This window comes from Bicyclus anynana, chromosome 19, assembly GCF_947172395.1.
Source record: "Bicyclus anynana chromosome 19, ilBicAnyn1.1, whole genome shotgun sequence".
In the NCBI taxonomy this organism is placed as follows: domain Eukaryota; kingdom Metazoa; phylum Arthropoda; class Insecta; order Lepidoptera; family Nymphalidae; genus Bicyclus; species Bicyclus anynana.
Window position 1 is genome coordinate 8315391 of NC_069101.1, and position 15835 is coordinate 8331225.

The 15835-nt window shown below is 39.2% G+C and overlaps 2 protein-coding genes across 2 annotated transcripts; one reads left to right on the forward strand and one right to left on the reverse strand.

The window, feature by feature from the left end:
• The first annotated feature begins 396 nt into the window (after window positions 1-396).
• LOC128199155 (uncharacterized) lies at window positions 397-2496 on the forward strand. Its single transcript, XM_052887330.1, has one exon. The coding sequence runs from the start codon at window positions 577-579 to the stop codon at window positions 1471-1473; it is 897 nt and encodes a 298-aa protein (XP_052743290.1). The 5' UTR covers window positions 397-576; the 3' UTR covers window positions 1474-2496.
• Window positions 2492-12729, reverse strand: LOC112045332 (homogentisate 1,2-dioxygenase). The gene is made up of 10 exons (XM_024081480.2): window positions 12571-12729; window positions 10795-10967; window positions 9415-9511; window positions 8774-8954; window positions 8054-8174; window positions 6963-7093; window positions 6284-6438; window positions 5150-5276; window positions 4189-4370; window positions 2492-2678 (listed from the first exon to the last, which is right to left on the reverse strand). The coding sequence occupies exons 1-10, from the start codon at window positions 12583-12585 to the stop codon at window positions 2544-2546; spliced, it is 1317 nt and encodes a 438-aa protein (XP_023937248.2). The 5' UTR covers window positions 12586-12729; the 3' UTR covers window positions 2492-2543.
• Window positions 12730-15835: the final 3106 nt, after the last annotated feature.

A 15835-nucleotide genomic window follows, 5' to 3' on the forward strand; every position in this document is an offset into this window, starting at 1 on the left:
GTAATAAACACACCATATTAGGTTTAATTAGGCTAATTGGTGGCCGCTTGTTGCGTGGGTGTTGCTTAGCATTTATTCCTATTAGATATCGACGACGAATCCATCCCCTTCTGTATTGAACTTAAAATAGACAGGACAGTCAATAACACCGCCCTTCTACGTCATATTTTGGGACTTATCACAATTTTCAGCAAACATTATAAATTTAATATTGTATTAGCGTATCCTTACTGCAGCGTTCAAAATAGAGTATCTATACTTTACTATCATGTCCTGGTCATGTCTGGTTATTGATCGCTTTGTCTGTGTGTACGGTCTAGTTATTAGTATCGGTTAGTTGTAACTCTGGGATCTTCACGAGTGCTTTTTTGTTGAGATAAACGTGCGTATTAAAACTTGAAAAGAATATTTCACACGTTACACTAAATACTGAAGACTGAAAATGGCATTTCGCTATTGACGGCGACAATTCTGTTCACCGATTAAAAACTAACAAGTGTGTGTGCTCCCTGCAACAGGTGTGGAAAATGCCCGATGACAAATAAACAACAGTTGCGTGTCGCTCATTAGGGTAGAATGGCGCGTCTATGCTTACTCCTCATAATTTGTTATTTTGCGGTTGTTATCGCGAAGGGAGGCGGCCGAAGTGGAGGGGGGCGCGGTCGGAGCAGCTCCTCTGGGAGGTCAAGCCATTCCTATCCCTCGTCTAATAGTTTGTCAGGCAATTCTGCGGGCACCGGCCACCATACAAACGCTCACACTTACCCCGAAAGTACGGGGATATCAGGAAACAATCATAAATCGCCGAGCTACACGCAAAAAAGTGAAGTGCATCACCACTACCATTATTTCCCGCCGAAACAAATTAGCTACGGGTCCCAACAGCATCCAGTCTTCGTCGGGAACCCACCTAGCTATGTCTACGTGTACAAAAATTCCGGCAGCAGATTCGACACTATATTGACTGGCCTTGCTTTGTACAATTTGGGCAGGTGGTCCACTCACTCGCATCACTCTCACCGCGGCGAATACTCCGGCACTCCGGGCGAAGTGTGCAAATTAGGTATAAGCAAAAGCAATGGAGAATACGAGGAAACACGAATCGACTGCAAACTTATGTCGAGTTTCATATGGGATGCCGAACGCGAAAGAGAGCACATAGCAACAAAAACGACCACAAATGTGACTCAGATTACGAATGACGGCAATTCGACAGTTATTATTCAAAATACAACAGTAAAAGAAGCTTTGCAAGATAAAGGTACTTCCATAAAAGTTACTCCAGACATGCGATGCTTTATGATACATATTGGGAGAGATTCTTCGATGTTAAAGAAGAATGTAGAGTGCGGTTTACTTCAGGAATACGCTGCGAAATCTTTGCGCCTTAAATATTACACCGATCGATGTGCGCGCATGGTTCCAGCAGCGATATCATTGGTGATCACCTTTATAATAGCACTGCCGGGTTAGATCAGTTTGGTGCTCAGAATGGTTTCTTATCCAAGAAATTTCTGGTAACATTAAAACTTGGTTATTCGGACTTACGTCGGCGGTATGGGTGAACATTCCCTCATAAATAATTATGATTATGTTTTGCTCAATTTTTTTTTGTGATTGTGACAAACCATTAGAAATGATAAGTGTCGGCAAACAATGGTAACTTTCAAAGTAAATTGTGTTGTTTTGTATTGTGGATCCCTGACCTAAAAATGGTTTCACTTTCATGCACCAGATTCTTTCATCGTGTCTGTATAATACTTTTACTAAATTGACGACTAGGAGCTCTTTCATACTATAATAAAGCCATACTCGATGTGCACTGTTTACCAACAAACCAAATTAGAAATTAAGTTAAAAAAAGCTTGTCATTTCATAACTTATTCATTTTAAATTATGTATTGTTTTTTTTATAAAATGTTATTCAAATATATTAACTACCATCTAATTGTTCTAAGCTTATTAATCTATTTTCTTTAATTTAAAAACAAGTTAATTATAATTATTATTAGATGTGAAATGACTATCTATTCATACCCTATTTTTTAATTTGTTAGTTAACAATGCACATCATACACGGTATGGCTTACAGTATGGCATAAGTATATATAGTGTTCCGAATTTGCGCCCTTAGTTTGATCAATCATTATAACCAAATCATTCATTCAATTTCAATCAGTCATTGTCTAAGGATATGAGGTTTTTGGACACAAAAAAACAAATTACGAATGTATATGTAATGTATGATCGAGATCTCTCTTTTTCTACTAAATAAAAATAAACTTGATAAATGTTGTTCTAGGAAGCCCTGTCAGCAAAAACGCAAGATTTTTGTACAAAATAGTAAAAGATAATTTAGATAAACGTAGGTAATATTAATTAGTCTTAAGATAGTTTTAGTTAATGTATGTTTTTACCTTAAGTAGCATTACAAGAGCTACATAGTCATTATAGTGACTATGCTCTTTGAAAGAGAATAAAAAAAAATAAACAATATGCAACAATATTTATTAGATATAAAAACCTGGAATACATATAAAAGCTTAAACATCCAATTGATCAGTGAACAGTTTGGGCAAGTTCTGCCAGCACTCGTAGTATTTCGCGTCAAGTTTCTGGCATGTCTCGGCGCCCCATTTTGTGATCGCCATACTCAGCGACGATTCGAACATAAACGCCTGAAATAAATAAAGACCATTTCAATAAGGGAGCGGTTAGTAGTTACGTAATTTTTCTCGTCGATGACGTCAGGGTACATGAAATGTTTCCTTTGTAATATTGAATATCTTGATAATTATGAGGGACGGTTTATATTGCAAACTAGCGGACGCCCGACTTCGTCTGCGTGAAAGTCGTTGTAAACTTTCAACTACCCCTACCCTACCACTACCTTACTTCTACCCTACCCTACCCCTACCCTACCCCTACCCTACACTACCCCTACCCTACCCTACCCTACCCCTACCCTACACTACCCCTACCCTACCCCTACATTTCCGTCATACATAATTTCTATGTAGCTTTAACCATTAAGGCTGTACACGCAACGGAAACTTAAAAAATTGAGTAACTTCTCCCGTTTTCTCAACATTTCTCTTCACTGCTCTGCTCCTATTGATCGTAGCGTAATGAAAAGTATACTATAACCTGCCCAGGAGTATGTAGAATAATTGTACCAAGTTTCGTTAAAATCCGTCGAGTAGTTTTTGTTTCTATAAAGAACATACAGACAGACAGACAGACAGACAGACAGACAAAAATTTTACTGATTGCATTTTTGGCATCAGTATCGATCACTAATCACCCCCTGATAGTTATTTTGGAAATATATTTCATGTACAGAATTGACCTCTCTACAGATTTATTATAAGTATAGATTGGAACAACTATTGAAATTGAAATTACTAGGTTGTTTTGCCATATCGGTATTAAAAATAGGAGGTTGACGGTTAAAGGTGAATATTACCCCTACGACTATAAGTTGAGATGTAGGTAAGCTATCATAATTCATAACAGAAAGTTATGAATTATGATAGCTTGATAGTTGGATCAAACTGCACATGGTGTGCAAGTTTGATTTGACAAACAACATAATTTATATAATTAAGGTAATTATACATAGAAGATCGATCATAAAGAGAAACAGACGCCCGCGACTTCGTCCGCCCTTAGACCCCGTTAGTCCAACCCCCTGGCAAAATACGTTCTTAGCGCACGTTTACTAATTCTAAACTACCTCCCCGCCAAATTTCACTTTTGTAAGTCAAGCAATTTTCACCTTTGTAAGTGAGACCTTTCGCTTTTATATATTTAGATCATCATCATCGTCATCAACATTATCAACCCATATTCGGCTCACTGCTGACCTCGAGTCTCCTTTCAGAAGGAGAGGGGTTAGGCCAATAATAGTCCACCACGCTGGCCCAATGCGGATTGGCAGACTCCAAACACGCAGAGAATTAAGAAAATTCTCCGGTATGCAGGTTTCATCACGATATTTTCCTTCACCGTTTGAGACACGTGATATTTAATTTCTTAGAATGCACCAAACTGAAAAGTTGAAGGTGCATGCCCTGGACCGGATTCGAACCCACATCCTCTGGAATCGGAGGCATAGGTCATATAGACTGAGCGGTATGTAGTTAGATGATGGTATTAAATTGGTATCGGCTGATGATGGTACCCGACCTGCGTTCCCACAGCAATCTTCTGCGGCACCAATGCTGCTTGCGACGCAGCGTTAAAGCACTTGTCGTCGGGGCCGTGCGGGGTCATCATCGAGTGTAGAGACGCTCCTCCGGGGAGGAACCCGCCCTCCTTAGCCTCGTAGGACCCCAGGATCAGACCCATGAACTCGCTCATACAGTTTCCTGTACAAAATGTTGTTTTCTTAAAACACGGAACTATTTCCTAACAGCTTCATTGGTCCATTTAGAGTAGTGGGAGTTTTCAATGTTTTCATACTGTGGCGATCGCGTAAACGTAAACGCGATTTTCTAAGGAATCGAAACAGCGCCATCTAGTGGCACTGTTGGCACTTGCATCTAAATGGCCTCCGTGGCGCAGTGGTATGCGCGGTGGATCTACAAGACGGAGCTCCTGGGTTCGATCACCGGCTAGGCCGATTGAGGTTTTCTTAATTCGTCCAAGTCTGGCTGGTGGGAGGCTTCGGATGTTTCCAGTTACCGCCCTACCAGCCAGTGGCGTGAACTTCATAGATGCAGAAATGCGCTGCCTACCCTCAGGGCTCATTACTAACCTGAATTGCAAAAGGAATTTTCCGCTTTGTGCGATTTGTAGGTACGTTTAGTGCATACCCTAGTTAAAAAAAGCTTATCCATAGACAAGATAATGATGAATTATTATCCAATACGTCAACCTTACAACCCATCATTGTACCTACTAGGTGTAGATACCTCACAAGCTGACTGGCTACTTTAACGCTGGCAAAATGCGAATTGGTCGTCCTCACACTCAATTTCTATATTAGCAACTGAGATATGTGTGCATTTTCGCTCAAATATAAAAATTATGTCCAGTATTGTTTAACTTCTTGATAGTACCAAATTGGGAAGTTGTCCATTTCATCCAGTTTTTCGAAAATCAAGTTTTGAGCCCCTAAGAAGCTATCTTGACTATTTTTACATACGGTGATAGTACGGAGGTCTGAATGTATTCTCTTGCACGGACCACCGCGGCGGGAATATGACGAAGTCCGCGATAGCGACGCCGGGCTTGACGGACGAGCACGTCAGGACTGTGAAGATGGATGGATCCTGGAAAACAAAAATCATACTAATATTATAAATGCAAAAGTAAGTTTCTCTTTCTGTTTGTTGCCTTTTCAAGGTTAACTAAGGCTCTGAAATTTTGGTTCATTGATAAATGGGGTCTTGGAGCAGAACATGGGCAACTTTCATCCCAAATATTCATAGTTCCTGCGAAATTTGTGAAAAACAGAATAGGGATGATGACAGTTTTTTAAATTGTATATAAATTAAGAGTATACTAATAGTAAAGCAATTTTGTAAAAGGAACAGGGTATCTGCGATCATTACTTTCGGAGCTACAGGGATTTAAAGAGTCAGATTTGCGGCGCTGCCGCGGATCCCTGAAAAACGCCCCATACAAAATGGCTCGAAATAATGACGTCATAGGCAATGTAATGATCGTTAGATTTGTATGCGCGTTCAAACAAAATTACTAATATCTTTGTTATTTGTGCGTTTATGCTTATAGTTCATATATTAAAAAATGTCACATTTAATGTAAGGAAGCTAAAACTGTATAAATTTTCATCTAATTACGATAAAATATTTTTAATAGATTTTGAAATTTTATAATCTCATTTATTTTACAAATATCCAGACAATCTTTGCTTTTTATGTATAAATTAGTTAACATTGACCCTATTTACCCGAATGTATCATAAAAATCAATATATTCAAACCTAGTCATCATCCCCATTCCACGCGAACCGATCCTAGTTTGTTTGTTAAATTAAAAAAAAACAAGGCAAGAGCTGATTTATGCTGAATATTTAAAGAAAGATGGAGTGACTAGTGCGTGCGTTAAGTAAGCCCGCGAACCCGGGCTATATAGTGAACCGTGAAAATTGGCTAAAATAGCCTCAATAGAAGGTGACCCGACTCATTGACGAGAGGTGCTATTTGTCGTACCCACTCCTATAACAGTATTTTCCGACTAGTTGGAGGGAAATGGGAATATTGGTCATATTTAAAAGATATGGCAAATATTATAAGTAAATGATGACTACACTTACACAATGGTCGAAGGAGACTGAATTGATGACCATGAAGTTGCCGAGGTCGTATTTGTATGGCACGTAGTTCCCGTGCCACGCCACCACGTCGAACGGTGAATGGTTCTGTTCCGCCTCGAACAGTGCGCCTTGGTACTTGTTTACGATCTTAAATCCTGGTGGAAATAAGTATTTTATATAAATGATCGATAGCATGGACAATCTGGCGTTATACTTCTATAGACACGCCAAAAAAATAGACAAATCCAACTGGTAACGCCAGCCAGACTCAACAAAAACCTTTATTTATTCACTTCGAAAACAGTGTGCCTAGTCTCCCACTAGGGATTTTCAATATTTACATACTGTTACTATTTTCTTAAAATTTATATAACTGAAAAGTACACTGGGCTATCACGTCTTCATACATATTGCTCTGTCGTTCACGTTGCACATATTGCTCATTCATTGCAATGGGCTGCATAGAAAGAGATTTGTAGCTAAAATCTCGTATCGCCTCTTAACGCTCTTAGGCTTGCAGGTGTCGTTCTCTCTACTAGGAAATGGATTGGATTGTTGGGTCTGGTTTACCGCTTGATTTCATTGATTTTATGCGAAATATAGCAAAATAAATCATAAGTTAATCGTCCGCAAAGTATATTCTATTATAAATAAAGTTTAATTTGACGTTTCAAGTTACCGGGAATGTCTCTGTCATCATAGTGAGCAACAGGCGTGAGGAAGTCTCGAGGGTTGGCCAAACCGTTGGCGCCGATGGGCCCGAGGTCTGGCAGCTTGAAGTGCCCGTCAAATACCTCCAAGATATATCCCCTGTAAATGAAAACACATACAAAATATTAGGGGCTGTTGAAAAGATTTTATGTAATTTGCCTCTTACACCATGAGTAGAGTTGAATTCATTTATTTATTTATTTATTTAATATCAAGCAATACCACACATTACATTATACAATATAATAATAATTATACAAGTTACATTTTATTACATAATGCAAGTTATGGATACCCAGTTTGGGCGTAGCCTTTTGTAGAGTGAGTGATGGGGAGACCGATTTTATTTTTTGTTTTTATTTATCATTCAAGTAGTCGTTTACCGTGTAATAGCACTTTACGACTAGAAAGTCCTTTAATTTCTTTTTGAAAGCAATATCTTTCTCCTCATTACGTATACGGTCTGGGAGGTTATTGTAAATTTTTATTGACATTGCGTATGGGCCGGATTCATCTTAGCAGTTTGCCTTTCGAATATAGCAGAGTTTCAGTGGTAGAGTTTCAAATTTTAAAAGTACTTGTATGACTACTTGAAATAAATGAATTTTGAATCTTGAGTGCTAACTTCTTGATCTTAAATGCATTACTGAAGTTTGAGGAAGTAGTTAGTAGGAGGAAAATAGGGTTATTGGTCATGTGTATGTAAAATCGAGCCGTGCTAGCCCAGTGGATATGACCTCTGCCTCCGATTCCGGAGGGTGTGGGTTCGAATACGGGACTAATTCCGGGACATGCACCTCCAACTTTTCAGTTGTGTGCATTTTAAGAAATTAAATATCACATGTCTCAATCGGTGAAGGAAAACATCGTGAGGAAACCTGCATACCAGAGAATAATCTTAATTCTCTGCGTGTGTGAAGTCTGCTAATCTGCATTGGGCCAGCGTGGTGGACTATTGGCCTAACCCCTCTCATTCTGAGAGGAGACTCGAGCTCAGCAGTGAGCCGAATATGGGTTGATGACGACGATGTAAAATACTTGAATATACCCAGTTCTTACCTAGTTGGGCCATTTACAGCGACGGAGAATCTCATTCCCTGTTGGATGACAGCTATTTCGTTGGGGCGAACCTCCATTTTTCCGAATTCCGTAGTTATGTTCAGAACACCTTGTTGTGGAACTGAAAATTAATGTAAAGGTGTTAATAATAGTAAGTAATATGTTTCCTTAGGAGTTCTGGGCCTTTAAAATATATTGTTTAAAAATTCTGTGGATTTCAAAAATTGTTTTACTAATGGAATACTACATTATCAGCAACTAACATAGATTAGGAATGGAAACTACGCGGATGAAACCGCGGGGGTTTGCTAGTAATTTATATAGTAATTGTGGAATACGGAACTCTAAAAATACTCCTTTAGCTCTCCCTCTCATCGTCCGTTCGCCTCGCCAGATTACACTTTTTGTAACGCGTTCACCACCTTAATTATTATCGTCATCTGATTGGCAGACTTCACACACGCAGAGAACTAAATAAATTCTCAGGTGTACAGGTTTCCTCACGATGTTTTTCCTTCACCGTTTGAGGCACGTGATATTTAATTTCTTAAAATGCACATAACTGAAAAGTTAGAGGTGCCCAGGACCGGATTCAAACCTACGCCGTCCGAGTCGTAGGCAGAGGTGTTATCCACTGGGCTATCACGGCTCTACCTTACTCCACCACCACCTTACTCCCCATTAAACTATTGAACATCTTTTAGTAAAACTTCATATTACCAATGAGGAAATCTCCATCGCTGCTGTAGAAGGCACTGTTCCGCATGGAGTCGTTGCACAGGTACACGTGGATGGCGATGCCGTGCCGCGAGCGGGGGTCGCCCGCGCCGCACACCGTGTGGAGACCCCCCACGAAGTCCACTTGTTTTGACGAGGGGATGTCGAATGGATACCAGCGAGACTGCAAATGTTATAAGAGCTTAGAAGGTACCCGATTATCTAAGTACCCGATTTCTAACAAACAAACGAAGAGCGTGCGTCACTCAGCGGGCGATGGAGCGAGCTATGCTTGGAGTTTCTCTGCGTGATCGAATCAGGAATGAGGAGATCCGCAGACGAATCAAAGTCACTGACATAGCTCAGCGAGTCGCGAAGCTGAAGTGGCAGTGGGCAGAGGGCAGAGGGCCACATAGTTCGAAGAGCCGATGGACGTTGGGGTCCCAAGGTGCTGGAATGGCGACCGCGCACCGGAAAGCGCAGTGTTGGTCGACCTCTCACTAGGTGGACCGAGGACATCAAGCGGTTTGCAGGAAGCCGGCTCGAGACCGTTGTGCTTGGAGGTCCATGCAAGAGACAAGGTCCAGCAGTGGACGCCCAGCGGCTGATAATAATGATGATGAAAATCGACTTAGGTAACTTGCCTGATTAGGATCTGGGTCGGCTTCGTCCCAATTGTGCGTGAGATATCTCGCCACATTGGATCGCTTGAAAGGCTTGTGGATCACAGACGGGCGAATCCTAAAATAATTGAACTATAATTTGAATGAGTTACATTTGGGCAACCTCGCACACTCAAGTATGGTTGCGGGAAATAGCGACAGAGGAGCGGGCGGTAGGATATTCTTCATTCATTCATGGTTAAAGGAAAATTTTCAAGAGCTACTTATTAGCAAAATTCAAAGCTTGTTCAGCGATTCAGTTAGTATTTATTATAAGGTTTAGTTGCTCTAGTACCAGGACAGAAAACATATGAAGGTACAAGTACTGGATTACCTATACCCAGGTACCCAACTCCTCATAAACATCATAACCAGTAGGTATACGAGTATTTCATGGTCTAGGACAGATCACGGGCCTCCTCTTTTCTAAAATATTTAAGTTCAACTTCTTAACTATTACTATTGAGGACACTCATCATCATCATCATTTAATTCAATCCAGGATGGAGCGTCCACCATCTAGCGGTTACTACTACAATTGGCCAGCTAACTACTAGGGGTTAAAATAATAGCTGCGTAGTTCGAAACTTCTAAACATTAGGTCTTGAGCCTCCTGCATTTAGCGGCTATACCTACTGTTCCATTTAGCGGACTTTCTACCTACTTGTATAGCCAGTATCGCTTGTTGTGGTGTCTGGACGCGGTAAAGGAACTGCCAGACATTTGCTCAGAATACCTACAGAGCGTATTTCCAAACACCACGATCTTATGCCGCCTGAATCTAGCGGCTATACTGCCCCAATTGGCGGCTATACGTACTTGACGGGATGTTCACCCACCTGTAGAGCCAGGATCGCTTGTTGTCAAGCCTGGGCACAGTAAAGGCACTGCCAGACAGTTGCTCAGCGTATCTACAGAGCGTACTTCCAAACACCACGATCTTATACCGCCTGAATCTAATCTAATCGGCGTCTGTAGGTACAGACCGTACTTCCAAACACCACACTACTTGGCGGGATGTTCACCTACCTGTAGAGCCAGGATCGCTTGTTGTCAAGCCTGGGCACAATAAAGGCACTGCCAGACAGCTGCTCGGCGTCTGTAGGTACAGACCGTACTTCCAAACACCACGATCTTATACCGCCTGAATCTAGCGGCTATATTGCTCCAATTAGCGGCTATACCTACCTACTTGGCGGGACGTTCACGTACCTGTATAGCCAGGATCGCTTGTTGTCATGTCTGGGCGCGGTAAAGGCTCTGCTAGATCATTCAGATAGTACCTACAAACCGTGCTCCCAAACACGACGGTCTCGAGCCGCTTGCACCTAGCGGGTATACCTACTTGGCGGGTTCACCTACCTGTATAGCCAGGATCGCTTGTTGTCATGCCTGGGCGCAGTAAAGGCGCTTCCAGACAGTTGCTCGGCGTACAGACCGTAGGCGCACCGCTGCGGGCTGTTCTGTCCAACAGGCAGCGCTCCCGGTTTCCGCGGGTCCTCGCTGGCGAACTCGGACCCAAATCCGGATAAATACTGAACAATAAAATTAATTTATACTGGTGTCGAGAATGTGTCAGGATCCTGTATTAAATACCCAATAGCACAGTATGAAAACAAATGAAAATTTGCCAGAACTGAAAAAGAGAAACACTATAGGAGTCAATATAAAGGATCGAGTAAAATTAAAAGACATTAAAAGCAAAACTAAATTCAAAAATGCATACGCAACTTACAAACTACTAAAGTGGAGATGGACGGGGCATATGATATGAGAAAAGAAAGAATGATACCCGAGAGACAGCAAGAGAAACAGAGGCAGACAGACTAAAAGGTGGGAAGATGATATTAGGAGCATAGCGGGTCCAATATGGTCTCGTATAGCAAGAAATAAAATAGAATGGAAATCTTTAGTGGAGCGTTTGCCGATAGTAATTGTTATTATTATTTCCTAAAAAAATAGTTATTTTATTTAAAGATTTGTATATTAATAACTAATTTGGCACGTTTTTATATATACCTACACTGTAAACAAAACTCAGCAATAAAGGCTTTTTTATTTATTTTAGCACAGTATTACTCTGCCAACACACACACACACAGTATCTCTCTGGTGGTTACTTTTAAATGTGTAGGCAGAAATATAAATATTTTTGTATAACAAATACAAAAAGCTGATAAGATGGAGTGATAAGATATTTTAGTCTTGTAAAAAGTAAAGTAATTAAAACGCAAATTAGTTTTATTTGAAGATACGTATGTTTTAAATCTATTCCAGAGATTTAGAGAGGTGTTTACGTAAGTATGTACGTAGGTAATAATTAATTATGTACGTCATACGTGGAGTTGCCTCTGCGATAAGCTAATTTTAAAATTAACAAAAATTAACGGATACATCGAGTATTTTTTACATTAATGTGTTATTACAGAGGTAGAGGTATTACATTGTATTAGTGTAAATATACTCGCAGGCAAAAGTAGATTGCACCAGATGCAAAAATGGTGTCTGTTTGTGGCACCAATGCACCATAGCACATAAACGGGTGAACCGATTTGGACGCGGTATTTTATTTTAAAGCGGGGTTTTTAGCGATTGTTCTTTGATATGTTCCATCAAAATCAGTTCAGCCGTTTACAAGAAATGGGGGTTAAAGTAAAATCAATAGCACATAAACGGATTAACCGATTTGGACGCGGTATTTTATTTTAAAGCGGGGTTTTCAGCGATTGTCCACATATACACACATAAAAATAAGTTTAGCCGTTTACAAGAAATGAGGGTTGAATATTCAAACAATAAAATATTTTCAATACACCCATGATAAGTGTTAACGCACCAATCTACATAATATTGATGGTAACATATTTTTTCATGTTCAATAGCAATGACCTCTGCATCTAGATAGTTCCAAGTTACATACTAACCAAGGCGCGTTTGGAACCCTCGTGACTTTAAGTTTAAGTTTTCGACTATTATTACCACCATAACATTAAATTAAATTATGTCATAATCCTGACATTTAAAAAGTGTTTGTAAACTAAGCCTAATTGAAATAAATGAATTTTTAATTTTGATCATAGATACCTACTTAAGTTTTGTCTTTGAAAAGTTGTGTACAAATAATAAAGTGGTACTTACTTTTAGGTCTTCCATATTGCGTAACGTTAAAGGCGTGCTCAACCAATAAGATACGCCACACAAATATATAGACTGCGACGTTTAATGAAGTGAAGGAATCTTGCAGGTATGCAAATTAACTGCCTGTTTATTAAGATAACAGGTATCCGTCGGATTGTGGTATATCAATAACAAGACACTCCTACCGAATGAATTTAAGATTCACGGAGAACTGTAGATACGAGAAGTAAAAAGTGTAGGGAAATCCATATTATTTTCATGCGGAAGTCCGTCTGTCTATTTGTTTATCTTTTCAAGACTAAACTGCTGAGTCGGTTTTGATGAATTTTTGTATTGTGATAAATTGGACCTTGGGGCAGGACGTATGCTACTTTTTATCATAGAAAAATGTTTCTCGCGGGATTTGTGAAAAACAGAATTTCTCGAGGACGGAGCTCCGGGCGTCAGCTACTTATACCTATATAAATGCTTACGTAAATTGGTATCTATACCTACTGTTTTTATTTAATTTAATTCTAGGTACTTACACAGATACACGGGCTAACGAGTTGAAGTAAAAATACGATATTTTTGTTTTACTGGTTTTGTAAGGACTGTCTGCCGTTTTTTTAATGACAATTACTCCCTTTTCTCATACTAAGTTAAAAACTAGGAGTTAGTATGAGAAAATCCCAGTGTGTGCGGATAGTCCTCAATATCTAGGTGCCTCACAATTAGGGTTGCCAACCGTACTATAATATATAGTATTACTATATTTTGTACTATACATATACTGTTGAAAAAATATATAGTACGCAAAAATACTATATTTTCAACACTGAAATGTAACAAACAAAATCTTCAGTTTAAAAATTAATGAACATTCGTTTTTGGCAAATGCAATAGCGTCTAAAAAATATAGAAAAATAGCTTTTGGTTTTCAAAAATTAAAAAATTACCTAATGTCGATTTTTGCTTATTCCTTAAAATACGATATTTTATTTAAGCGTACTATATTTTTTATAGCTTAATGTGAAAAATACTATATTTTTCTGAAAATATGTTGGCAACCCTACTCACAATTTAAGACTACCTCCATCACCACCAGGTCACAGGTGTTCCGATGTTTCAAAAGAGAGGTCCTGGCCCAGGACCTCCTGGGTTTAATTCCCAACTGGGGTCAATAATTATTATTAACATAGTTTATTTATTATGAACTGTTTATTTCACAAGTTAAGATAAGTACCTATCTACCTAAGTATTTGTATTCGATAGTAGGTATCGGGATCGAAAGTATCGTATTATAATTAGATTTATGTAGGTACTCAAGCATAGATTTATAGAATCAGAAACAATGAAATATCTGTCAAAGAGTAAAAGAAATCCAAGTTAGTAGATTTAAGTCTTTAGGTCAAGCATTTTTGTAATATCAAGTATCGTCGTCATCAACCCATATTCGGCTCACTGCTGAGCTCGAGTCTCCTCTCAGAATGAGAGGGGTTAGGCCAATAGTCCACCACGCTGGCCCAATGCGGATTGGCAGACTTCACACACGCAGAGGATTAAGATAATTCTCTGGTATGCAGGTTTCCTCACGATGTTTTCCTTCACCGTTTGAGACACGTGATATTTTAATTTCTTAAAATGAACACAACTGAAAAGTTGGAGGTGCATGTCCCAGACCGGATTCGAACCCACACCCTCCGGAATCGGAGGCAGAGGTCATATCCACTGGGCTATCACGATGTAATATAATTATAATAAAATTCATATTAATGTAATTAAATGTATCAAGTATAATTATAATATAATTCATATTGTAAATAGTAAAGTTTGTGGTTTTGTTATCTCTGGATCTACTGAACCGATTTTGAAAATTCTCTAGAAAGCCACGTTATTTGTGGGTGTCATGGTCTATATTTTACACTACTATTCTCACGGGAACAGGAACTACGCGAATGAAACCGCGAGGCGTCGGCTAGCCTCTAATAAAGGAATGCAAAATATATAGGTACCTATCTGCTATTCTTGACACACCCACACTTCATAATTGTTGATTTAAAAAATACTGCTAATATATTCAAGTACCCATATTGTAAGATTGAGGTAAACAAGGTAACAATTTGTTATTTGTCTTGACTATGACTTGCGTATACGAGTATGGAAATAAAACAGGTTCCGTTGGTCCCGGTTTCACTTTTATTTGTATTATTTTAATTTAACGATCTAAATAGGACTTGCTTAAATGTGTTAGTAGATAGACGACCAAATCTTAGATACGTGTCTGTCTATGTCTAGTAGGTCTAGTAGGTAGTATATCGTGCTGAGGTGGATACCTTTTTTGTCCACGACGAGATGTATGTATTGTATGTTCTGTTTGTTTATTTTTATTTCATTACTTGTGTGTGGACAAATAAAGAGATTCTACTCTACTCTACTCTAGTATTTAGGGATGGCTCTAGAATGGCTGAACCGTATTGGATGTAATTTGGCACCTTAAGGGTAATATGTCATCATTTCCGTATCTAGGATTAGTTCCTAGGGTGGGCCTGGCCCCCTACATCAAGACTATCATAATAGAATACCATATCGGCCCACCCAGCCCACCCCTATATACGCCTATGTATGTCATAGGGATTAACAAGGGTAAAACATCAGGGAACAAGCCCACAGCAAGTTATCGTTATCTATACTAATAAAGTAATCTTATACCAATATGGCTCAACGGTTAGAGCGATCGAACTCATCACGGAGGGGTGGTGGTTCGATCCCCGCCCCGTTGGTCTATTGTCATACCCATTCCTAAGCCTAACAGTCTTTCGCGACTAGTTGGAGGAGGTTGGTCATATTGAAAGTAAGAAAAAAAAAAGATGTGAAAAATATTCTTTAAAAAAAAAGATATATAAAGAGGAATGATTTGATTGTTTGTTTGTTTGCATTGAATATACTCCGAAACTACTGAGCCGATTTTTAAAATTCTTTCACTGTTATGAAGCTACACTATCTACCTATTTCTACGGGGACGGGAATTACGCGGCTGAAACCGCGTGGCGTCTGCTAGTCTATTATATAAAACAAAGTCAGGTTACACCATTTAGTGCGTTAATACATTGATATGCGTACGTTTGTAGACGGATCGTTCACTCATCATATCAATCATTTTACAACAGGAACCAGTTTCTTTGTAGTAACTAAAAAGGTTTGTTTACTGCGTTGTTCACTACAATATTATCTAAAAAATCGCATACTTTTGAAACAATAATCAAACCTAAAATGCATCCATACC